Source organism: Notothenia coriiceps, unplaced genomic scaffold, assembly GCF_000735185.1.
Source record: "Notothenia coriiceps isolate Sejong01 unplaced genomic scaffold, NC01 NC01_scaffold00037246, whole genome shotgun sequence".
In the NCBI taxonomy this organism is placed as follows: Eukaryota; Metazoa; Chordata; class Actinopteri; order Perciformes; family Nototheniidae; genus Notothenia; species Notothenia coriiceps.
This window is the reverse complement of record NW_011369947.1, coordinates 1,045,087-1,070,469: the sequence shown is the minus strand read 5'-3', so window position 1 is coordinate 1,070,469 and position 25,383 is coordinate 1,045,087. Positions and strand designations below refer to the sequence as shown.

Here is a 25,383-nt window from a genome sequence, read left to right as displayed (position 1 = left end):
TGAACTGCTTTGACTGCTGTTTGTGGTCTGTACACACACAAACCCACACATACACACACACACACACACACACACACACACACACACACACACACACACACACACACACACACACACACACACACACACACGGATATATCTCATCAGTAAAACGTGCATTGATACATTTTCACAAGGGCTTTTGTTTTGAAATGGTGGCCCATAAATTATGTGAGAAAGAAAATATAGACGTGCGTTTTTTAATTTACACAAACCAAATCAATTAGTAATTTTACTCTTCCACATCAATGCGTAGAATACCTGTTTTCCTTAAATGCATTTTACATATTTTCCAGCACGATTTTACCATACTGATGGGTTATTTTATCGAGGCTCATTTTAGTTTGGAAATGAAAGGTCAAACATATCCGCTGAAGCCTTGCTTTCAGTAAGACTATGCAGCATGAATTACAGCTGCATTATTTGAGCATGAAACACACAACTTAACGAAATAGTTAGTGTTTGACAGATTTGACCATTTTCTTATTTGCAGCTAACAAATCGGCAAATAAACGTAGGCTACTCTTATATCCCATTCAAATCTGTCTTTAGGCTACTTCGTTGGATTTCACTTCATTTTCCAAACAGTGGAATTGAAACTTAGAAGAACAAAAGTGTTTACGATTGGGAGAGGTGTTGCGGCCGATTTCCAATTTATTGTCCAACTTGTACGAATAATTACTTTAAAGCAGGAAGAAACGTGGTCCAATAAAGCTATAGAAATGGCTAGACGTCTGGCCTAAATGACTTTATGGTCCTGGCCAGTAATTACATTCTCCTTTGAAATCCTCTTTATCTCGGGCGTTTGCGTCTGTTGCTGACAAACAGAATCTAGACACTTTTCCACGGGGTGTCTGGTCGATGAATTGTTTTAGAGGAAATCACCCCCACCGTAATGGTCACGTTTATTCACCAACTGCACTTCCAACCGATGGGAAAAAAAAACCTTCACATTGACTGATGTCAGATGGAGTTAAGCCTTATTGTGGGTTTATTGTATTATTGAAATGTAAAACCAGAGATGTGTCCTTATTTTAACTCACACTGTCTGCACTAAAGGAAACTAAAATGATATCATCATTTTGGATAATTACTTAATTTGTATCAATAAATGAATGATACCATTTGGATCTGCAGTAGTCAAACCAATGCAAGAACTCTGCATTTAGAAGGACTAAATACAATTTGTTTACCTCTGCAGAGCGTTAGGCTATACATTGGGAAAGTAATTTGGTCGCTAGAGGGCGATATTGGCCTTTTATTCTGAGATACAGGAACTCATTCAATGCTGGAACATGCAGGCAACACATGGACCAGTCCATGCAACATGCATTATTAATTATATGAAATATTTGAAAGGAGACACATACTATATGGCTTTATCTCTGAGTATTCTTTATAAAACTGGAGAACTTTAGTTTGTGAACATCTAAAGGGCAATACCTAGTGAGCAGTTTTACAATAACAACACAATTTACCTTAAATTGTCTATTACCTGAATCTTGTCTTAAATAAAAATCTGTTATTAGATAAGAAACTAGAACAGCACGTCTATTTAATTGTTACAAATGTGTAAAACTGTGAATCCATGTCGAATAGTTTATTGCAGTTATGTTGTTATAATTTTCAGACCCCGGCCATAGTTTACATTTGCACAAAGGAGCAGCCGATTTTAATTGATACATGAAGCAGACTCAATACATTCTCGTATTTAGAAGAAAATAACAGGAATAATTAGGAATAGCTTTATAAATGCATTCCTAATTAAAGGCCATATAAACTCCCCTATCAGTATTTAAAAATGCGATGAAACAAATAAGTATTTTGTTGTTCATGTGAGGGAGGAGGCTAATGAAAATATGAATGATGGACTCATATTTTATGAATAGTCCCTATACTAAACACAGTAGCGACACTTTGCCTTGTGATTTATTTGTTCCCCCAAATGCTCAAATGTTACTTTCATACTTTAGTTTTTTGTTTAAATACTGACATAAACAAAATCCGGTAGTTAGCACAAAGGTGTTGTGTTATATTTGGCCTTGGAAAAAATAGCCTAGGCTATATATTTTTTCTCAACCAGGGAAAGCCTACCCAAATAACACACCTACTATTAACACATTGTTATCATAATTTTAGCCTACAGTAGGCTACATTGCTTTTATATATAAAATGCTGCAATGAGGGTTTCTGTAACTTAAAACTGATGGGCTGCTATTCTGACTATTGCTGCTGTGTTTCATTCAGTCTGCAGTGTGGATGTGCATCTAGTCCTGAGGAGCTAAAGTGAACATTACTTCAGTCTTCGCCATACAATTTGATGATTGTCATGTGGTTTCCAGTTGTTCGAATAATCAAACACTGACAGTCAATGGCAGCTTTTAGAGAGCAACAGGATGGATAAAAAATATGGCAGCAATTACGGGAAATCTTGAAGTGATTTTTTGTGTCACGGCTGAAAACTTGAACCCCGAATAATGATGTTCATCTCCTCGATCTAAACAAGTGACTTCATGATTACAAGCTGTTTATGCACATCATAACTAGATATATTCGTTTCTGTGATATAAGGGGGGGGTTTTGTCAACATGTCCATCGGTCCATCCCTACTGTACAGACAGTCACGTGTCACTTCCTCTCCTGGAGAGTCACGTGTCACTTCCTCTCCAGGTTCACTATTGTCATTAGCTACAGTCATGTCACACCGCGTGCTGTGGTCCATATTCACACTGTCCAGTGTCATTTCCGTGGAAGCTGTTTGAAAATAAGAGCTGTGAAAATGAGCTGTCTGTGACTGATTGGGAACACACTCGGGCTAATATCCGGGCTCTTCCTGAACACAGAAAAATAGTATGTCGGACTCTGAAAGCCACATACATCCAAGGAAAAATACGAGAAAAAGTTAACCATGCTAAATCCATGCCCACAACTGCATTGAACATCTATTTACAATGTAATATCTTCAAAATATAGGCTTAAAGCATCAAAAGTAAAAAATAAATAAATAAATATTAAAAATGCCAAAAATGCTTTTAATTTTATATTTTATTGTGCTGACTATTATTACAACTGGTGCATCTATGTGCAAGGTAACTTCCTTTTTAGTTTATTTTTTTCCAAACAAAATGAACTTTTGAAACCAGATGATAATCCATCCTATTTTATTGGCGAAATAGTCCTCAAAGTAACTGATGAATATGATTGAATATGCAGCACAATATTTCTCTCTGAAGCACAATTAAATAAAGTGAAAGTATACAAGCACCCAACATGTGTAGCTATATAGACTATATTAGCACAGTAGGCTACTTAAGTTAATGTACTTGGATATATTCCACTATTTTATTAAATCTGAAGATGCCTCCTATCTTTCACTAACGCAAACTCCACTAACTGTAATGCATTTGAAGAATTTAACAAGCAGTTGTTCTAACTATAGAGTGAATTGAGACGTATCACATTCTAAACAACCGCTCGTTCTGCACTGTGTTTCTATGCAGAGTGGAACACGGTACGTCAATGCAACAATGTTGCATTAATGTGGAATGCTTGGGTGTGGATGATGGATCTGCCGCTATTTAATAACGAAGGGAGAATCTGTCATTAACACTGATACATCAGCAGTGCTCTGCTTAGCAATAATAACACAAGTGTTGCATATCAGTTGTGTTATCTTTAGGTTACTTCCATGGCTAGATACTATACTGTTCCAAGTTGTAAATCCATGTGTTTGGTGTAACATGGTGCATTGAAATTATCTGAGCAACCACAATGTCAGAACAAAAACTAGATATAACGCTCTCTACATTTTTCGCTTGATTGCCGAAGAATTGGGCTGCACAGAAAGAACAATTGGACTTCTGTGTTGAAAATAAAACGCATCACTTGATCTTAGACCGATAATGTCACATTACCATAACATGTACTTTCCTGTTTGGCACTTCTCTTTTTTAAGCACGTGTCAAATTTATTAGCTGATTTAAACTCACTTTTCGGATAACATTGTTTGTTTTTAAATGATTTACTGAAAACAAGCCTTAGGATATGAATTGTTAACACCCGTACAATAAGCTAGCAGACGAAGGAAACCCCCAGCAGACTGAGAGGTGCTGTTTGCTGCAACATCTTTATTAGTCCTGGTGTGTAACAATGTTTCAACTGTGTGTGTAGTTTACCAACAGCGACCCATTGTCTTTCTCTTTTTGTCATTCCCAATATCAAATAACTTTGGGTCAGTGTTGTAGTGGGGTTTCTTTCTTTCATTTGTGCTGCTTTTAACCATCTTTATATTTGTACGGGCCTGTAGCAGACACCATTTGTGAGAGGAAATGGCAATGTGGCTAATGCTAGTTTGCAAGATTAGTCTTTGACTCTCCATCATTAATGTAGTGTGCAATGGTCCACCACCGTATTACACACTTACGCTAATACCATTCATCCAGTGCGACATAATCACTCGCTTACAATTAGTGACCTCAGATAAAACATGGCAACATCATGTAGCTAACAACAACCAACAGACAAATAGTCCTCACTGCACCGAGACTAAAGCGAGCATAATCCAATATTTTGTATTTCCTCTATTAGAATGACCCTGATCTTCCACATCACACACACACACACACACACACACACACACACACACACACACACACACACACACACACAGGAAACCAGAGACTGGGCCATAGCCTGACTATAAATCGCACAGTGCTGACTCTGGCCAGATGAGCCAGCATGAAATGAAATAAATTCCTTCTTTGTTTTAGCTGCAGAATCATACACATGGACGTGACAGTAGTTTGTTAATTTTAGCTTTTTAAATCTTGGAGGTCAAAAGCGTAAGAATTGGTCATTTGTAATAATTTATTCCTCCTTTTTTTTTTTTTTACTCCATATTTATGAATAACATCAGGCCTGTTAGAGCGCGTAAATGTGGACGATGTGCAGACACTCAATTCAAAACACATTTTGTCGTCTAGAACAATGTGCGATTAAATATCAAATTAGGCCAGTGTCACAAAGTCATATAAAGATTATTTGAGGATATATTCTATTATGTTTATTAACTTATCAGCATTAGTTAAAATTGGGCCTAATATATGGTTTATCACATCAAATGTTAACAAATTGTGCACAGGCCGCTTAAAAAGAAAGAAAAACATCCATTTGTTGATGCACAAAAGCTTCCATTTTACGCAAAAACCTTGCAAAAATAATTGTGTTTCTTATTTAAAGTTAAACAAAAATAAAATGTTGCGTCATAATGTTTTTTTGCTATATCTTCGGAGAAAGGATACATTTTACATATTAATGGTTTAACGTTTTTGTTGTTGTAACGAATTCACATTATGATGGAGCTAAACTGCCCTTTTGCCCTTTAAACTGCAACTTTTTACGGTTGAGTAATAAAAACAAAAAAAGGGGGAACACCCCTCTTGTTTGTCTCAAGAGGACGTGGAGGGGCTTCTGTTATTATGCGCAAAGATGGAGAGAGCTGCAGCAGTCGAAATTCCTTTTTGTGAGAGGACAATTTACAACTTGGTAATAGACCTTTTTATGTGCCTCCATCGCCTGTCATTGGATGCCACTGGTCATGTGTGAGAGGCAAACGTCTTCATGGCTCTTTTCCTGATTTCCCAGGCGGTTTTTTCCCACTGCATTCTGCGTCTATGTCGTTCAAACCGATACGCCACAGTCTGCTTTCTCAAAAATTGCATTCGTTTCATAAACGTCTGATCAGCACTTATCTGAAGCACTGCGCAGGTCATTCTCCTGGATGACAAAAGGAGGGTTTCAACTTTCTACTCGTCTAACCTCCTCATACACACAGCAGCACTGGCTCTTCACTGCTTTATCAAAATGCAGTGCAAAGGTAAACCTCCAAGAGTAAACATGGATTACATCCCTTCTATAGGTAAGCTTTCTGTGTGATAATGAGCTTTAATACCGCCCGGGTGTCTGCATGTGTTTGACAGCTTCCTGTTTGTATTAGTCATGTAAATTAGAAGCAGGGTAATGACTCTCAGGTAATTTGGTGGTTTCCCATGTGGCAAGTAAATAGTTGTATACTCTTAACGAAGAAAATGTGGGTAATGTTCATTAAAAAATGTGCCTTTATTGCTATTATTCTACACGAATTAGAGATTCATATTTTAAGTAATCTAATGGAACATTATTCTTGGAAATGTTTTGATTGTGGCTCCTTCTAGTTAAAAACATTCTGCAGAGAATAGCTATTTGTTTAAGTAAATCGGGGTGGTGTTGAGCAGTTTCATTTGAAGCACACCAAGTGCAGTGATTCCCCAATGAATTAGAAAACTGCGTCATGTGTTGAACCAAACATTCTCCATTTCCATTTCGTTTTCAGTGTGAAGCAGTTAATAGCACACCAAGTCTTTTTATTTTACTAAGCTTTTGAATCTAAAGTTATATCAGTTTGATTTTCTGTAGCTACCAGACACATCTGCATTTATCTGATGAACCCAAGTATACTTTAACACGCTGTTTATTTGTTAAACTACTGCACACAAAACAAATGTGCTTTGCTATATTCCACATATGCAAGGCAGTAGAAGTTGGGTTTTACTAGCCGTTTTCAGCTGCCTGGAGATGGGGCCAACTGAACAAAGACAGTATTTCACTGTGGCCTGACAGGCAGCTGCGAAAGTATTTACAGCCTTACTGCAATGCGGCAAAATGGACCCTGGGACAGAGGCACAAGTAGAAGCCTGAGGAAACTGGACAGGGTTCACTCTGTGTATTTCTAATTCGACAATGTGTACAGTTTACATCATTTCTGTGTTTGCTTTATGTAATTATTTAGGACAATATCTGACCGCAGGCCCAGAAAAAAAAAACATTTAAACGCAGATATTAACTTTCATGAATGGATGTAGCTTATTAAAGCCCCCCAAAGACTCAACCAAGTCCATTGTTAGACTCTTTTACAATATTATGTGACAAAGTGAGATCTTTGTAAACAAATATCTCTTCTTATCAATTTATAGGAAACCTAAAAGATACAATAGCTCTTATTTGAAGTATTTCATTATTTTCGTTATTTACTACTACCTACTAAAAAAAGTAAGAATAACTTAATGTGTCTATGATATCACCATCATCACGAGCAACCACGTTTATTTAGTTGTATCTGCTTAAGGATTATTTATAACATCAAAAAAGCATGCCAATATTCCCATGGCACTGTGTTATTTTAGATTAAGTTTACATATCTACATATACATTAAAAAAGAACACATTTTGCAAAAGGATGGGATAATTTTTCAAACTTCAAATGCAATTTTCTTTTAGATAACTATGATAATTAATTATTAAATCAGGTTTCATCAGCCCACATACTTAAAGAGACCTTCACCTAATTAAAATGATGTTTGAACAGTGAACATACTCATTTGCATTTGAAGTGACATTTCCTATTGCTCATCTTTATCGTTCTATCCTTATCAAACAAATTATGAAGTGAAATTACTTGTTAGCAGAGATGGACATTTTTTGCAGTGGAAAAGGAGGGAGGTCGTTAAAATGCCAGCAGAAGGCGCTGTTGCCCAACGGTCAGCCTCCCTGCACCCTTCAGCAGTCCTTTACTAGCAGGAGCAAGAGCACGCTGATTGGCTGAGAGACGTGGTCATGTGATCTGGTTCACTTTTGAAAGTGGTTTGTGTTAACATAGTCTCTATTTTTAGCCATGGAAATATATGTTTGTTTACATATATGAGATGAGCTGTTCTGATGCTGAATTGGTTTGTGTTGGATTTGTTTTGTTATCATCAGAGCTCTACAAATCCAAAGGGTGCATTGCAGAAAAAGGCAAACAGTTGTATATTGGTATTCATGTATTAGAGAGTAAAGTGGATGCTTTTAAAGCCAACTTTATGGACAGCAACCTTCCCACAGATCATAGTGAGTTGTGCATGACATCTTCCTCATGATGATGAAGATGTTGAAGGAAATTATCTTTAACAAAGGACTTAATTCATAGCATTACACTGCATGTAAGTCATTAAACCACAGGAAACACCGAACCAACTAACAACAGGAAACATGTGAGTGCAGCCTCCACTAAAACACACAGGAGGTCATACTGAGGTTTTACGTTCAAATTATCTCAAGGGAAATAACTTTTTATGAGGACATGCATGTAAAAAGTGACAGGCCTCTGATTTGATGCCCCTCCATTTATCATACCTGCCCACAGTGGCAGCCATCCAAACCTCAGCATCATCAGCTCCTCTGATCTTTGACAGGAAGGGGAGGAGGAGGAGGAGCGAAGCTGCTCTGCACTCTGGGATTGGTCCGGAAGAAGGAATGACATCAGTCTTATTGTGTCAGGTTCACTGGAGAGAAAAATGTATTTGAGGACAAATCATTGATGCATGTTTGCTGTTTTGTCAACACTTTGGAGGTCAACAGGCTTCAGACAAATGGTGTAATCAGCTCTGTCCTATAAGGAGAGGTATACTTTATTGAATAAAATAACTGGGGATCACCATAAGATTATTATATCAATGGTCAGAGGCCCAGTTATAAAACTTTGCTTATACTTTTCAATCATTGCTTAAGTAGTATGCCTTTAAATAACAACAAAGCCAATTTATTTAAAAAGAGTTTGACTTTTTAATGTTTTTATCCCACTGCTCCTCTGTTCCCATGTCTATCATGGCAGTTATCCTTCCAGCTTCCTCCCTTTCTACGACTTTTCCTCAGTGCACATCAGTGTAATCGCCGTTATTGAGTAAGTGCAACTTTGAGGATTATTTATGAGCCTGCGCGGTGTTGTGAGTGGCTGTGAGGAAACACGTGATGCCATTAAAGTTTGTTTTATGGCCCGGGACTTGACAAGCCAAAATATAATTCTCATTGTGTATTAAGAGCGTCCAGATGGGTTGGAATAGCTGGAATTGGCAGGGAGCTTGTGCCATGAGCTGGCTTTTCCTCCAGCATGGATGCGTTTGCTTCTCGTTGTGGCTTGGGTGGCGGTCTCTGTGGTAAGCTGTGTTTTATCATTATGCTCGTGGTATGGGCGTGCAGTGATGTCACACGCACAGTGCTCGGGCTGCACTGTTTCCTGCCTCTAAAAGCCGCAACAGTGCGCGCTGAAGATGAGCAGAGATAGTTGGATGAGGCTGCAGGAAATCGTGTTTAATCCAATTACTGAGCTGGGTTTTGGGTTTAAACCTCTTAAGAATCAATCGATGCTTTTTCTGATGGTGTTCCTTATGTTGTTGGTCTGATTCTCTGCTACATGATGTAGCTGCTTGTTAGCATTGGGTGTTCTTATTTGCTTGGAGGCGGAGAAATCAACCTGTTGTCTGCAGAGTTTTTGTAAATCCCTGAAGAATTACGCGTAATGTGTGAAAGGCATAACTCAATGATACATGTAAATGCCTTTTTTGTATAGTTAATAATTCACAATTCGTTCTAGTATTATTAGCTTTAACCACTAAAATGTATTAACTAAAACAGCATTGAGTTTACCCAATCTGTATTCTCGTTTGCACATTATGTGGCTGCTGTTTTATTCACTATAGGCCTAATGTAGGCTATTTATTCATAAGGCCGTCATATCTTGATGAATTACATGCTACTTACAAATAGTTAAATAATACAAAATACAAAGTTAACAGTGAATTTAAGCTTTATTTTATATTATTATCAGTACAAAACGCTCCCTTATTGCCCGTAAATAAGATCAAATATGGCCTCGTCTTTTTTCTGTGGCTCTTAAACTCACAATTTGAGTTTCTTTAAATATAAAAGCTTGTAATTTTACTGATAAAATGACACGAGCTGAAGTAGTTAGCCCTGCTTTTAACACAAGCTCCCGTGAATAGCTGACTTTATCTTTCTGTTGTTGTGCTCCTCGGCTTTGACCCGTCTGAAGGGCTAGCAGGGGAAGGTGAAAGACAGGTCAGGCTGTCTCACTCGTATTGAAATGTGAAGTGCAGGAACGAATTTTATTCAGATTTGATGATTTATCCCTTGGTGGAAACGAATATTTAATGTTCTTGTTGACATTTAAATGTACATGTGGAAAGAAAAAATTAAAGCTTCTATTATATATTTTAATAATAGGAAACATGTAAACCATATAGACATAAACGTAAATTCATTAAGCTGATTCTATTATATTCTTACATTTAGAAGGCCTGCATAGTTCAACTTGTAGACTAAACATAAACTGACATTTTAAGTTTAGCAAAGGTTTAGTTTTATGCTACAAACGTAGCATAAAACTAAACCTAAAGTATCATCCAGTGAACAGTAGCTAAATTACAATCTTACATCTTCTTACTAAAGGTAAAACATACGGCTAAATATCTGGCTCAATCTTTATTACAAGCTTTTTCAGATCTGACACATTAACCCAGAGAAGCATTTGGCCAAATTTGCTTTCAAACGCATGTTTAACAATATATATATTTTTGTTTTAAATCGGACCAATTCAACGCGTAATACCGGTGCCATCCAAATGTTGGACTGTTTTTGTTAAAAACTCTCAGCTAGATATAGGCTCATCATAGTATTATAATATAATATTACATTTCTATGTTTGGACAATAATATTTACTTGATTTTGGTGATTTTGTTAAAGTAACAAGCCTCTCTTCTCTATTCCCAGCTTCAATTCCTTTGTAAGGATGTCTCTGAAGCAGCAGCCGCCATGGCGGTTTGGTTAATGGCTGGCGGGGAATTGGTAAACTTTTGCACCCTTTGAGCTGTCACCAGGACAGAAATAATTGAACTTTTTGATAACTTTGTAAATGATTTAGTTTGACCTCCGTGGCCTCTAGCTTCATCTTTTGGAGCAGTGATGATAAGCTGCCCTATATAAGGCAGTGAGCATCCAACGCTTATCTGGTGATGAGTTTACAGCTTTAGTGCGTTATTTCACCAGTATGAGGTTTTGAAAGGTTACAGCTCATTAAAGTATAAAGATATTTTTATAATTTTGAAGAATCTTTTTTTTTTCTGATAATGAACTTGGACTATAATAGAGGGGGAAAGACCGACTGCATGAAACCTGGTTTGACCTGAGATACTGCCAGATCTTTTTTAGTTCAGTGTCTTTTGCTTGTCATTTGCTGCCTTAAATTGACAATATTTATTGGTAAAAGTAGCCTGTAATCCTACATATTTTTCAGTTACATTTTCTTTTTTTTAAGAGGCAACCACTGACATGGCTTTTGACTGAGCTACTTTCTAGATAAATACATTCAAAGGAAATCAAACAGAGAAGAAAGGATGCGTCAAACTGAGATTTTTACATATTAAGACTAAGTAGAATAAGACACTCTAAAATTACTATAAGCAAAAATATGACTTATTCATATTGTCCTTTTACCCAATGGAAGCCTGTTTAAGATATATAGTTTCTTTGAGCCACATTGTACTTTACAGGCTAAAGTGCGCTAAAGGTGTGCAGTGCCGCTTGCTTGCCGTCGTCTATATATACCCTGTAGAACCGAATTTGTGTGATAAAACCACAATCACAGATTCGATTCTAGGGGAGTATATGGTCGATGAAAAAACTTCGATCCAATGACTTGTTGCCATCCTATTATCAGGCGTTTGGTGCCTGACCTGCTGTCATAGGTTTATGAATGAGTACATCTGACAACACCAGATATACTTCACAAGAAGCTCTCGCGGGCTCAAAGTGAAACTCTATAGGCTTCAAGGAATTCTGACGCGTTTTCACCTGAAAACAAATTTAATTAGGAATTATTTCTATATAGCTCAGTGTGTTGTAATAAAACACCAAATGGATGTTCTTAAAGAAAGCCTCAGCACACTCCAGCTGCAGCTTCTTCCTCCTGAGGGTCTGTGTCTACATTATTGATTCCCAGAGGCTGCTGCTGCTGGCCAATAGGCTCCTGAGTTTTTTTCAAAGGGATGGGAGCAGATGAAGTGATGAGATTCGTGTAACTTTTGGATGACCCCTTCTTGACAAAGACAGTGTCCATCAATTGTCCTCAGTCATTATTCGCTGCTTTCATGCCGAGGGGCTTTTTGTATCTTTTGTTGGTTTCTCTGTTGAACACCATGCCTTCAAGTTACACTTTACAAACTGATATATTTTTACATCTACTTTGATAAAACCACCTCATGCATGGGTCCAGTATCTTTAAAATATATAATTATAAAGGTATAAATTGATGCAACGTTGGAACTATGTTTCTCTCTTCTTCTTTTTTTTCAAGCACGTATTTTATTATCCAAATGTGCAAGCAGATATTTCAGTATAATATATATTTGTTTTCCTCCACCTGGGTATCATTTTGTTGTCAGATACAATTGCTTTTAGTTGTATGTTTACCCGTTCGTGAACCAGCATCACCTCTATTGGCCGATCTGGTCACATGGTTCGCTAACTTTATTCAGTTGACACCAAGTAGGAGGGCTTTATGGAGGGAGGAAAAAAAGACAACTCGAGAAAAATTAGTATTTTCTACCTTCAGAAATTAATGGCCATGAGTTCGTTTATGGTGAACTCTAAGTATGTGGATCCCCAATTTCCTCCCTGCGAGGAATATTCACAAAATAACTATATACCTGAGCAGGGCTCGGACTTCTACAGTCCAGCGCAGGACACAGTCTTTCAGCATCCAGGGATCTACCCACGGCCAAACTACCCGGAGCAGCCCTTCTGCAGCACTGGGCAGGACTCCACTGTGCAGGACTCCACTGTGCTGCCACGGGGTCAGGACAGATCCAGTAGACCCAGCACTTTTAGCGCACAGACTGAGGAGGGGACCCCGGTGCAAGTGTCCGGACCCCGGACAGTTGGACAGGAGCAAAACACAAAGAGCCAAAATGGGATACAGTCCAAGCAGCCTGCAGTAGTTTACCCCTGGATGAAGAAAGTCCACGTAAATACTGGTAAGACTTCTTCTTCTTCTTCTCCTTATTCTCCTCCTTCTCCTTCTTATTCTCCCTCTTCTCTTATGGACCAACTGAGACCTGTACTTCAGAAATCACTCAGTGTAATATTTATGGGAGTCTTTGAAAGGCCTCGCCAATTACACAAGTCATAAATTTTTATAGCTCAGGAAATAGGCCGCTAGGTGAGCGCCTGAAAGCTACTGAAAACACGTATTGACCGGCTGTAAATGGTGCTAAAACCGGCAGCTAATCTGTTTAAATTCAGTTAAAAATCACTGTTTATTTCCTGCTCTCGATTCCTCGTTAATGTTCCTAAAGTTTGAGCGCCTCGGGTAGAGAGGAACTCCTCCTGTTGTATTGTTTATTGCAGCATGCTGCATTGGCCACATTTGGTGACTTGTTTTCTTGTTTGTTTTTATTTCTTCTAGTGAACCCGGATTACACAGGACCCGATACCAAACGGTCCAGGACAGCTTACACCCGGCAGCAGGTTTTGGAGCTAGAAAAGGAGTTTCATTTTAACAGGTATCTGACGAGGCGGCGACGGATTGAGATTGCCCACACTCTTTGTCTCTCCGAAAGGCAAATCAAAATTTGGTTTCAAAACAGGAGGATGAAATGGAAGAAAGACCACAAACTACCCAACACCAAGGGCAGATCTGCCCCAACATCCAGCCATCTGCAAAACCTCCAAAAGGACAACCAGACTGATATCACATCATTATAAGAAAGGATGAAAGTCCTTTTTAGACACAAACTGTACATAAAAAAGACAGAGGTTGCATCTGACTTTTGCATGGACTGATGATGTTTTTAGACATGTTTTTTATTTAACAAAAAAGACCCCAGCAGTGTTGACTCAAGAGTCAGAAAATCAATCAGTCTTTATAAGTGAGAGGTTTGAAAAGCTCTGTCTTGTTTTAATTTCCTCAAAGAGACACAAAAAACACCGAAACAAACTTTTCTTTCTTTCGTTTTTTTTTTTGGACGTTACCCAACTGAGGACATTTAATGAGGGATCTCGGCTGATTTCATGGATTTAAACAAAGTCTTCCAGATCTTCTCACGTGGATTCACGCTGGTTTTACAGATCGAAATCTCTTATTTCAGAACAGGGAAGCCTTTGGTTGAAATTACACGCACACACAAAGGTTATTTCTATTTTGTTCCTATTCAAACCTCACATTAACCGCACAATATAGAAAAATAGCCTATATACTTGAAGGAGGTATTATTTGCATAGAGCACGCCAAACACAACCTACTTTCGTAAGTTGCAAAAACCCCGTTGAATCTCAGATCACGTTTCTTTGTGACTCTTATTTGTTTTAACTTATTTTGTAAAATAAAACGTTGAATTTTTGTTAGCCTAAATATTATTCCTAAACGCAAGACATTCCTGTGTGCAAACTATTCTGAGTGCCCTTATAAATCTCTCTTGACATCTTTGTAAACAGTGTACATTTTCAGAGGCTCTCGCACCATTTGAGAGTCCTACTATAAAAGATCATTTGTTCCTGCATGGCATCAAATTGATATTGGATGTTTCTCATCGGAAATAATAAAATCCAGAATATTTAGGAATATAATGTTCGTTTCTTCTTGATATTATTTTTTAAGTCATTATTTATTTAAAAAAACGTGTACATTTTCGTATAGCACACATACAATTTTAATTAAAAGTATTCGTTAAATTTCAATTGATCTAAAATATGTTTGAACTCTTGTGAATTATTAGCATGGCTTTACGCAGAGTTTGTAGTCTTTAGTTAATGTGGGAATCTTCTAGTTTTTCATTTACACAGAGCTGACCGAGGGGGGCTTTCACGTCACGTTTTCAAAGACAGATATTCCTTGTTTGATACCGTCATTGTCTTTCGGACAAAAAAAGCCCAGAAGCTCATCCCAGTAAGAAGAGGTCTTTCTCTGTGAAGTCTTCCCGATGAGAGGCTTGAAAAGGTATTTCAACCGCAGGTCGACAAAAGCAGCAGAGGCAGGTTCATCCAGGGGCCACATTTCAGCCGCAGGACTGACCCCAACACCTCTGACCCGCCGGACGAGCAGCTCTCCCAGGCGCTCCGAGCTTTGCTTTGGAGGCTTTTTTCCAAATTTAAAAAAAGAGTTAAAAATATTCAGGGCGTAAATTCCATAGTTTTTACACGTGTTTTGACAGTAGGCCTATTTATATATCATCCCCCAGAAGCTTCTGATTTGTGCATTTGTCTCCTCATGTCAATATGCAATATTTTTGGTTTTATTTTTGTACATGCTTTTTACCTTGTATTGTGCATTGAAATGCGAGAAGTATATTCGAAAAAATAAAGATTTCTACTGATTATGTATTTAATTGATTGCAGAAGCATTTTGTTGCGTTCTTTTTATTTTTATTTTCTCCACTCGAGAAGAAAATGGGTATTTCCCCGTGCCCACTGAGGTATTTAAATGTATCTTATTTCTCATGGACATTTTATATTCGATTTAAAATAATTATTTCCTGTCATTCGGTTTGCACCATTTAAAAAAAAAAGGGATCCCTTTTGATGGGAAACGAGTTGTTTCTCAGTGGGAACAAGCGTGTGGAGCCATATGGACCTGAAGCCCCCTTTTAAAAAAACATCCACAATGCACCAAATGTTCACTGCATGGGCAAATACACTGTTCTCATGTAAGACATGAAATTAAGTAGCAAAAAATACATTATGAGTCTACCATATTGTAGAATATCTTTGAAGAAACGTGTTTAAGAACGAGATGTTGTGTCTTATTGTTCGCTCATAAGCTCTTATCAAGAGGAGCGAGTCCTCATCAGCTCTAGTGGAGCTTTTAGAGGTGCTTTTATTCAATGAAAGCTGCGTTTAGGTGTCTCAGAAAACACGAGTCTTTATTGCAAAACAGTTGTTAGTTACATGAGTCTTTATTACCAAACAGCCTGGTACATTCAATCTGACAGTTACAAACTTTTTCCGAGTCGATGCTCCTGTTACTAAATCAGATTACGCCACAATTACCAGAAACAGTTTATAACATAGTCATACACACTTTATCAACCATTATATATTTGTTATTAGACCCCCTCGTGCTTTAAGAGCTATCCCTTTATTGAATATGACCCACATTTGCATTGACCCTCGACCCCCCCACTGCAGCATCAGTGCTGATACAAACAATAGTGGCCATAAACGGACATGTGGAAAGACAATCTACAGTCACTCAGCATGTTTCTATCCCCAGTGACCACTGTCTGATCCCGCTGAGTGCGCGAGGGCCTATGGCGTGCACTTTATGGTTGTGTAAAATGCAAGCGTGTGTCATATAGATTCAGAGAGAAGCTGAGACAAAGTGATGCCACCGATCCACCATCCTGCCATAAATGATCTGCACATAGATGCTGAAGAAAGGATGAGCGAGAGAGAGGAGGGGGGGTGAGAGGAGTGGGGGAGGGGAGGGGGTGGTATAGGAACAATTGGACAACTAACCTATACCTACTATACATTATAGTTCTTTAAGATAACTTTTGATCTATTTTATATGTTAAAGCCATTTATAATTAATCACGACTTGCTGAACTCCAGTTATTATTAATATGAATTAAACCTATCACAACACTGTTCCTACCCAGCAGTTATCAGGTCAGAGCAGTACTACACCGTACAGTGTGTATAGCCACACTGACCTACATGTCTGAGCAGCAATAAATGGGAGCCAAAGGCAGTGCCATTTTCAATGACACTGCACCCAGTGCAGGAATACAACGTCGTTGCTCTCCATCCGGCCATATTTGATTTCCAGCAGTTTTTTCGCAGAAGCCTCTCCGAGCCAGACAACCCCCCTAAAATATATTAAAGTGCGCTGTCTGCATTCAGAGATATAATCCAGAGACTATACCACTCCGCTCTCTTTTCCTCGACCACGTGATTGTCTAAATAATTAATGCAGCACGTCCCCCTAGAAACACGGCGTCGTCATTAATCGCAAGGACTCTATCAGACTTGAAAACTGAAGAGATCCCCCAAGAAAAATAATATCCGATACCCGGCTCCACCGTATAGGCTCGCACTTTAGCGACACATCCGAACCGATGGATGCTTGGGTAGGTAAATATTTCAGCATTTTTCATGTTGCCCGAGCTGGTAAATGACGATATCAAATGTCGTGATTTTTGATAAATTGCAACCTTTTGATGTGTGCGCTGAGCAGGATTGTGTAAACTGTATAGTCACTGTGTGCATGTCTTCTTTTTATCACATTTATTATATATGGTAGGATGTGTGCTGTTTACGCACTTTTCTGGGGAAGGATTGATAGGAGAAATGGTAAAAACTAAAGGGCACTGACATGTATTTATGGCTTATCGCTCTGAATAAATGCTCTTTCGGACCCATCCGCTCAGTGTGGCCCCTCCACAGGGCCCACTGACTCTTTATAAAGACTCTAATTCTGATTTTTAACAATTAAGTTAAAAAAAAGAAGAAATTAAATAGATATAAAAAAAAACATTAGAATCATAAATTGCTAAGTATAATACATCTTGCTTTATAGTCATAGTTCTCAACAAGATAAATAATAGGTTATTTACAATTTATATGTCCTTATTATAGAATTGTGGTGTATTTCTTCATTATTTTTATGGGTAGTATGGGCTGTTTTGATTGTGATTTCTAAGAAGTCTTGGAAGTTTGGGCAGGCTGACAGGTCTGCCTCCTTGTAAATCATTCGCAGTAATTCCTGAAAGGGTTTTAGGCTGTTGGGGGTCGGGCGAAAACTGTAAATCTTTCACTTTTATTGCCCTCTGAACATATGCTGCGACGCTACCGATCCTGCATCTCTTCTTGTTCTTCTGGTCCTTCTTCTCAGCAGAGATAACACACCGCTGATCAGCCGACGCTCTGCGGCTCCAAATCCTCCTGCTGCTGTCCTTTCTGCTCTTTTACCAACATATTTATTTATTGCTTATCAAATCGGGCTTTTTATTTTATTTATTTATTGGGATAATATTGCAAACAATGCAGGAGAAGACATGGATCTCCCACTGTTTGTGTTTGAGCAGTGTGTGAGGACAGACACAACACACAAAAGATTATACTGTGGTTTATTTGAATACAATGCAATCCCAGCTGGAAGGAGAAAAAAACAAACAGATGTCGTGTATTTCATAAATCATTTTAGAAAATGCATCTCCCACATCGATGCAATTATTGGGCGACCAAATAGGATATCAATAGGAAGTATAATGATACTATTTAAAAATAGTATCCAAAATACGTGGTGCATTTACGGCCAGGTTTAAACGTGTAATTGTGATTGTTTTCAAGGATAAATGTGGGGAAAAAACTGCAAAAGGGTGAAAATGTAAAAGCAGCTGAATCTCATAAAATGCACACCATTTCTTTAACCTAAGCCAACACAATGCTCTTCATATGCGGAAACCACAAAATGTACAAATCTTTATTATAATACCTTAACAATAGCTTGTGATATAATGCTTGTGTTTAAATACTGAAGTGCAGGCGAGTTGTAATTCAGCAGCAGATGAAAAGAAATAGGCAGTGGAACATTTTCACACAGTTCAGATGAGGAAATAAACGCCACCCTTTATCAAAATGGATTGGTGAGGTAAGGCTCGGTTGTAGAAGAGAACAATCACGTGAACAAATATGCTTGTATCTTAAGGCAGCGCCTTTATTTGTCATCACAAAGCTTCCGAAACACCCCAAAATCCTAACGTTAGCTCCAAATGTGTATACAGGCCTATCGTTTCTGAATATTTCCTGTATATTTCAATGGGTGATTGATTGCCAGGGATTTTTTCTTCTGGAATAAGGATACCTTGTTCGCTTTTTATTGGTAGTTGAATGCTAGTCCTTCCAATCTTTCGGGAATACTGTCTCCATTGGTATATGGAAATGTCTGAAAAACAGCAAGATCAGGTTTAGGACAGCATTGTGTACAGACAAAGGGTGAAGGATTTATTCTAGAGACTGCGTGGAAAGCAACTGAGACTGAGAGGGAAGTTGTTTTATGATGAATTGATTCGCAGGTAAGCAATCGCATGGCAGAAAGCAACCTTTAACCACGGGTTAATATAATGCAAGGAAATATATTTGATTTATTCCACTCATGGAGGTGATGCTTGTTAATGTCGCTCTCACCGGCGACCGTACGGATATGTAGTCCACAGCTATACCTCCCCATGAAGCCTATATCATTATTTATTTTTTGAGAAAGTGCGTTCAAATATTATCGACAGATTGAGCTGCTTTTCAGCTGATTTCACGTTTGGATGAAAACCGTCTCGGAGGGAAGAAGTAGGAGAGGAACTTTTTCTTTTTGACTCTTGGATCGTAAATCACATTAATTTGTTGTCTTATCGTCACACTGGCGTTTGCCGTGATTTATGTGGTTTCAACTATATGGCTTTGTTAACCTGCAACGTTATATTATACATGAATTCATATCGGATGTTTTGAATGATTACCGGGCTGGATAGTGGACGAGGATCAAGGCAAATACTTAATTTTCCTACTATTTTCGATGCGTTTTTGGGTCACTTGTATTTGGTTAATTGCAATTCATGCGAATTTTCTTTTTATATATTTGGCTTCGGCAATAAAAGTCAGGCCTGATCGCGAAAATAAAAGTGGGTTATTAATATATATTTAAGTTGAATATTACCCATGTAGCCTATCTACTGAAAACAGATTATTAACGTTTCTACTATGAATGTATGTTTTATTTATGTTCTTAATTTATGTTCCTACGCCTTTGCATACACTTGTGATTATGCTTATTTTCAGAAAAGCTGCTTAATTTCTTCCAAAATCAGGAAAAAGCAGTCTTGAATCAAAACCTTCTGCTGCAACTGGTGCTAGCATTTTGTGAGCAGCTTTCTCCAAGAAAAACACAATTCGTATTTTTCTACAAACAACTGCGAGGGAGACAATATTATTTCACTGATCAACTGCAGTTATTTCGTGCATGTAAGAAACATTTCCAATAATAGCAAAAATAATCTTAAAGTGCTGTTTAACTTGAATATGACCAGCATTTCAAAGAGCTAGCAGGAGAAAAGACAAGCTGGGATAATAACACTCCACATTGACTCCGGCCCATTGTGTGAACCAAACTTACCGTAACAGCGCGTAGGCGAAACACACTGCTGTGTGAAAAGAGGACCATGTCTGCTACTAGTACCCAGTGTGCTCCAAAAGCACTTCAGGCGCAGACTATCGACCAGTTTAACAGATAATCCACAACGAATGAATCTTAAATCTCCATGATCATATTTAAAGCAATTAATCCTCAAAAAACCTACAAGCAGGGAACCAGCGATGGTTTCAAACTCACAGACAAAAAACTATTCTCTGAAATGTCCTGATGTTTAATTTATACTTTCTTGCCTTCGGTGAAACATCTTCTCGTCTGTTTCAGTCACCTCTGAAAATCTGCTTTGAATTCAGTTGAGAGTTGAGGCTACTTGAAGCCAAACTGCTCGTTGTTCATTAAACTTTGACCAAATGCTAAATGACCTAAAGGTCACCTAAAAAAGCTTATGACTGCTAAATATTTGGCTGGCTCTTTGTGCAAAAAGTGCACATGCAAGACCTTTTTCTGTCAAGCAGGTTCTTGAAAAAAAGTGCCATAGTTGGTTATTGCAGGGACAATTCAGCTTTAAGATTTAGCCTATTTAAACAGGCCAACACATATACAAATCAATAATTATGAAGGAATTATTTGAATTAAAAAATGTTTTTCATTTCATAACAAATACAATTACTATTTTAATTGTATATTCTTACAGTGGTGAAGAAGATTGGGCTTCATGATGTTAATATCTATTTTTGTATAAACTGGGTGTATTCCTCGAATAATGAATGTGTTTTAAAATAAATCTAATGTAGGAAACTATGTTTTGTTTCTCTTCCAGGTCGAGGAGGGGGCAGTGATGAATGCGTGAGGGATATACAAGAGAATTGCACAGATTTCGGTGAGTAACATTTCTTTAATGAAGGGAGTGGACAGCACAGAACAACTGCTAACAAGGTGAAAGGGTGATTTGCTATTAGGCTACATATTAACGCTCACAGTGTTTCACAGGAGGCTTAAATCACCAACACAGACATGAGGGATGACTTTCACTTCGCCTGGACCAGTATTAGGTATTAGCGCAGGCCAGGGTCCCATTCCAATATGTCCAATTCCATCGCCGCATGAATAAAGCCAACATTATTTTAAGAACAAAAAAATACATTGTTTATGTTTACATTTTAATAAATAAAATAAAAATGTTAATTAAAAAACGTAAAATCCGTAAGATTTTTTCCATTTCGTCCCACGATTCTGGCTTTTCAACCGATTCGTAAAATTCCCAGCCTTTTTTAACGCTCAAATCTCTCCAGTGTTTCTCCTCGGTGTTTGGCTGCAGACTGGAGGCTTCGCTTATAAAGCGAGCCTCTGCATGGGAGAAGTCGCCGAGTATGAAATTCTTTCCCTTGCCTTCCTCCTACGCTTAGTTGTACACTTCTGAGGGCAGCGAGTCTTGAGGACTGTTTTGCTTTTCATTCCTCTCTGAGGCCGTTTACGACCATAACATTTGCGGTCATAAATTTTGTCCGCGGTCCACACTGACAGGTGCAATTGTTATGCACGGCGTAGGCTGCACTCCTCAAGCCACCAACATACAGTACAGGGCCCTTTGATATGTGTGTTGCAGCTTCTAGTTCAAAGGATATTCTGAAAACAAATGTGGTTGCAACAATATCCAGAGTATTTGACAAATTTCCTCTGAATTGTTATTATTTAATTTAAATTGAAGGTACATTTTGCATGAATGGGACATAGATTTTAAATCCAAACAGCTAGTCAGAATGCAAAATACATGATTTCAGGACTGTGTAAAGACTAATATCATATTTAACTCCCACCATCACCCACCTCTCTTTCTTTCAATCTATCTCTCTTTATCCCTCCCTCCATCCCTCTCTCCCTTTCTTACTTACACACCGATATCACCTACATTTTAAATCTAAAATTAATTACATTCCTTTGCCATTAATAACAAACAGTGAAGGAGATTAGTATCTGTGCGTAAACATGTGATCCAAACGCATGTGCGCGGCCCTGGTGGGCTATATTTCTGCTGCAGGGAACAATGCATGACTGGCTTTGTCAGGCGTTGTGATTAGTGAAAAGGGTATTGTGTGCATGTGTGTCAAATGCTGATTCAGCTTATTTCTGAGGGACCACTAAAGCCTCCCAGAGGGTCCTTTAAGCACAAGTTAAACTTTAACTGTTTTGTGCCACAAATCAGTCAGAGTGCCACAGTGTTAGAGACACTGGGGAGACAGTTGGCAGTTTCTTTATTAGCCTATAGCAGCATTAGCATTGGTATAAGCAGAGTGATTCTCCTGCTTTAATGTGAATGTAAACCATGTATTTCAGCGGTCATTGGAGTAATGTAAAGGCGGTTGCAGCTCTAATGACTGCAGGCCTTATTCATGTTTGCCCCCATGACTCTGACACATTTGTCTTTGTAGGTCACAGACTGGAGCAACGGTGGGAAACACCAATCACGTGAATAAACAACAACATCCATGCCATTGGATAAAGTTGCATTGGCTTTTTGGCTTTGAATCCACACCAAAATGCAGAAAGCAACATACTACGATAACTCTGGACTGTTTGGAGGGTACACCTTCCCCAAACCAGACTCCTACAACTACGGCCCTGCCCACCAGTCCTACCCTGCGTCTAACATTGAGAATGACTACCAGGCCTCGGTGTGTCCCATCCAGACCGCTGCTGTCCGGCCCCCGACCCTCAAAGACAGTGACCTGAACGCAGACTGCATGCGGCAGAGCGGCAGCCAGAGCAGCAGCAGCAGCAGCAGCCAGGCCACCAGCATCGTGGAGCAGCAGGCACCCCCACTGTCTGCATCCTCTCCCAGCCCCAACAGCTCTGCACCCCCGAAGAAGAAATCCCCACCCAGCAGCGCTTCCAGCACTGCCACACCGACCCTCACTAAGCAGATCTTCCCCTGGATGAAGGAGACCCGGCAGAACTCAAAGCAGAAGGGCAGCAGCTGCTCCGGCGCAGGTAGAGATCAGGATGGTGCGTGTTTGTTTATACATTAAGGGAATGGGGGGTGAGGGTGGGTTTGGGCCTTTTCAAAGATTCAAAGGTTTTATTGTCATATGCACAATGCATGTCCCAGGTCCTTCAACGCAATCCAACATGAATGTAAGATAAACAACAATATAAATGGTGCAAAAAAAACTAAATCTGAATATATAAAATAGGGCAAGAGAATGATGCAAGGGACAAATGTGCAAGTACATGAGTAAGAAGTAAACTATAAACATGTAAAATAGAATAAGATGAGCTAAAACCAGAATGTTAAATGAAATACTGGAATACAATCCTGTTTATTGTAATAATAAATAAGATCTGCTACAGTTGATATTATAATAAAATGTCTGTAAAGAGGCTAACATGATGCTGTGCTTTCTACAGCTGGAGAGATGAGTGATGAGAAGAGCCCACCGGGACCGGCCTCCAAGCGGGTCAGAACTGCTTACACTAGCGCACAACTTGTGGAGCTGGAGAAGGAGTTTCACTTTAACCGCTACCTGTGTCGCCCACGGAGAGTGGAGATGGCGAATCTGTTGAATCTCACCGAGCGTCAAATAAAGATCTGGTTTCAAAACAGGAGGATGAAATACAAAAAGGATCAGAAGTCTAAAGGGCTCGCACACTCTCCCCTGGGACACTCCCCGGACAGGAGCCCACCGATGAGTGGCCCAAATCACATTGGATACTCTGGTCAGCTCCAAAACGTGAACAGCCTCAGCTATGACGCGCCCTCGCCCCCGTCCTTCGCCAAACCACAGCAAAACATGTACGGTTTGGCGGCGTACACGGCACCTCTGGGTGGCTGCATCCCGCAACAGAAGAGGTACCCGGGCTCCGAGTACGAGCACCACGCCATGCAGAGTAACGGCGGCTTTGCCAACGCCAATTTGCAGGGTAGCCCCGTTTACGTGGGGGGGAATTTTGTTGATTCCATGCCAGCCTCGGGCCCCATGTTCAACCTCGGCCATCTTCCCCACCCCTCATCCACCAGTGTGGACTACAGCTGTGCCGCTCAGATCCCAGGAAACCACCACCATGGACCCTGTGATCCCCATCCCACATACACAGACCTCACCTCTCTCCAAGCATCTCAGGGAAGGATTCAGGAAGCGCCTAAACTCACGCATTTGTAATATGTGGTTTCTGTGTGTGTGTGTGTGTGTGTGTGTGTGTGTGTGTGTGTGTGTGTGTGTGTGTGTGTGTGTGTGTGTGTGTGTGTGTGTGTGTGCGTGCGTGCGTGTGCCAAAATTATGTTCCGCTCTTTTTATTACCTCACTAGTCTAATAACTACACTCCAAGCGAGTCGTGTGTATTATTACAGTATTATTGATATTACTATTAATGCTATTGTGTGATTATTTTTTAAATAATAACAGCTTTGTCCTTTTCTGTTGAAAATCTGATGCGCAGAGGCAGGTTGTCAGTTGTTCCTTTTTCTTTTTTTTTCTAAAGTGCAATGCGCAATTTTTGACTGAATATTTCATGGTGTTACTTGAAGGTAAGTCTTGTAGATCACGAAAGTAGAAGCTCATCTTTAGAGAGAAGGACTTTTAGGGAATATTTCGTCTGTTTTGTAGGATATCACTCTCCTCTCGAGCATCCTATTTATTTATTTTGTATCATTTTGCATAATCTTTTGTACTAGCATATAGCCTATTTATTATTTAATTACTTTTGTATTGCACATTATTTATCGTTTATATGCGAGTATTTATAAGTGTGGAGTTTTTTGTAAGATTGGACAGATCAGTGCACTTAAAAGTGTTGGTAAAACAGGGTTTGAAAAATGCTATGACTCGCAGTATTGTTGAAAAAGAGCATTTCTAATTGTAAATCTGGGATAAATGGGACATCTGGTAGTGTATAAACGCCACTACATGTCCATGGTTAATCTTGTGTCAAAACTAAAGCAAAACGTAGACTATCGAATATGAATATTATACACACCAGCATGTCATTTTGTGTAGTCATTACTATTTTTTATTTGTCTTACATTGTTATTCCATTCAGTTGGATATCCATACATTTATGAAACCTTAATGATATTGAAATGTTATATTTTATTGTGTTTAAAATTTTGTAAATAAAGTGCTCAAACTTGTATTATTGATTGCATTTTGTTGAAAAAGAAAAATCCCAGCAGCATTGGTCGCCACTTGTTTCTGATTATTTTAATTCCTCCCAGTAGAACTGTCAGGTAACAGAGGAGGCGTATTGACTGTACTGCTCTACTGTACAGTCCAAACAGGGAGAGCAGATCAATAATTAGACACCAGGATATCTAAAACTCATCAGACGGCTCTATGCCTCC

The 25,383-nt window shown here is 38.9% G+C and overlaps 2 protein-coding genes across 3 annotated transcripts; both read left to right on the top strand.

Annotated features, from left to right (window-relative positions):
• Positions 1 to 5,554: 5,554 nt before the first annotated feature.
• Positions 5,555 to 25,128, top strand: hoxd3a (homeobox D3a). Of its 2 annotated transcripts, none has more exons than XM_010794501.1 (4): positions 5,555 to 5,956; positions 20,869 to 20,928; positions 22,478 to 23,036; positions 23,454 to 25,128. In XM_010794501.1, the coding sequence occupies exons 3-4, from the start codon at positions 22,586 to 22,588 to the stop codon at positions 24,203 to 24,205; spliced, it is 1,203 nt and encodes a 400-aa protein (XP_010792803.1). In that variant the 5' UTR covers positions 5,555 to 5,956; positions 20,869 to 20,928; positions 22,478 to 22,585; the 3' UTR covers positions 24,206 to 25,128. The 2 variants fall into 2 exon arrangements, with proteins under 2 accessions (XP_010792803.1, XP_010792802.1); XM_010794500.1 differs by having other exon boundaries at positions 22,478 to 23,051.
• Positions 11,598 to 15,234, top strand: hoxd4a (homeobox D4a). The gene is made up of 2 exons (XM_010794498.1): positions 11,598 to 12,942; positions 13,374 to 15,234. The coding sequence occupies exons 1-2, from the start codon at positions 12,468 to 12,470 to the stop codon at positions 13,670 to 13,672; spliced, it is 774 nt and encodes a 257-aa protein (XP_010792800.1). The 5' UTR covers positions 11,598 to 12,467; the 3' UTR covers positions 13,673 to 15,234.
• Positions 25,129 to 25,383: the final 255 nt, after the last annotated feature.

Coding starts and splice junctions, on each gene's coding strand:
- hoxd3a (XM_010794500.1), top strand. CDS start 22,586: ATGCAGAAAGCAACATACTACGATAACTCTGGACTGTTTGGAGGGTAC. Junction 23,052..23,453: donor CGCAGGTAGAGATCAGGATG/GTGCGTGTTTGT, acceptor TGCTTTCTACAG/CTGGAGAGATGAGTGATGAG.
- hoxd4a (XM_010794498.1), top strand. CDS start 12,468: ATGGAGGGAGGAAAAAAAGACAACTCGAGAAAAATTAGTATTTTCTAC. Junction 12,943..13,373: donor GAAAGTCCACGTAAATACTG/GTAAGACTTCTT, acceptor TATTTCTTCTAG/TGAACCCGGATTACACAGGA.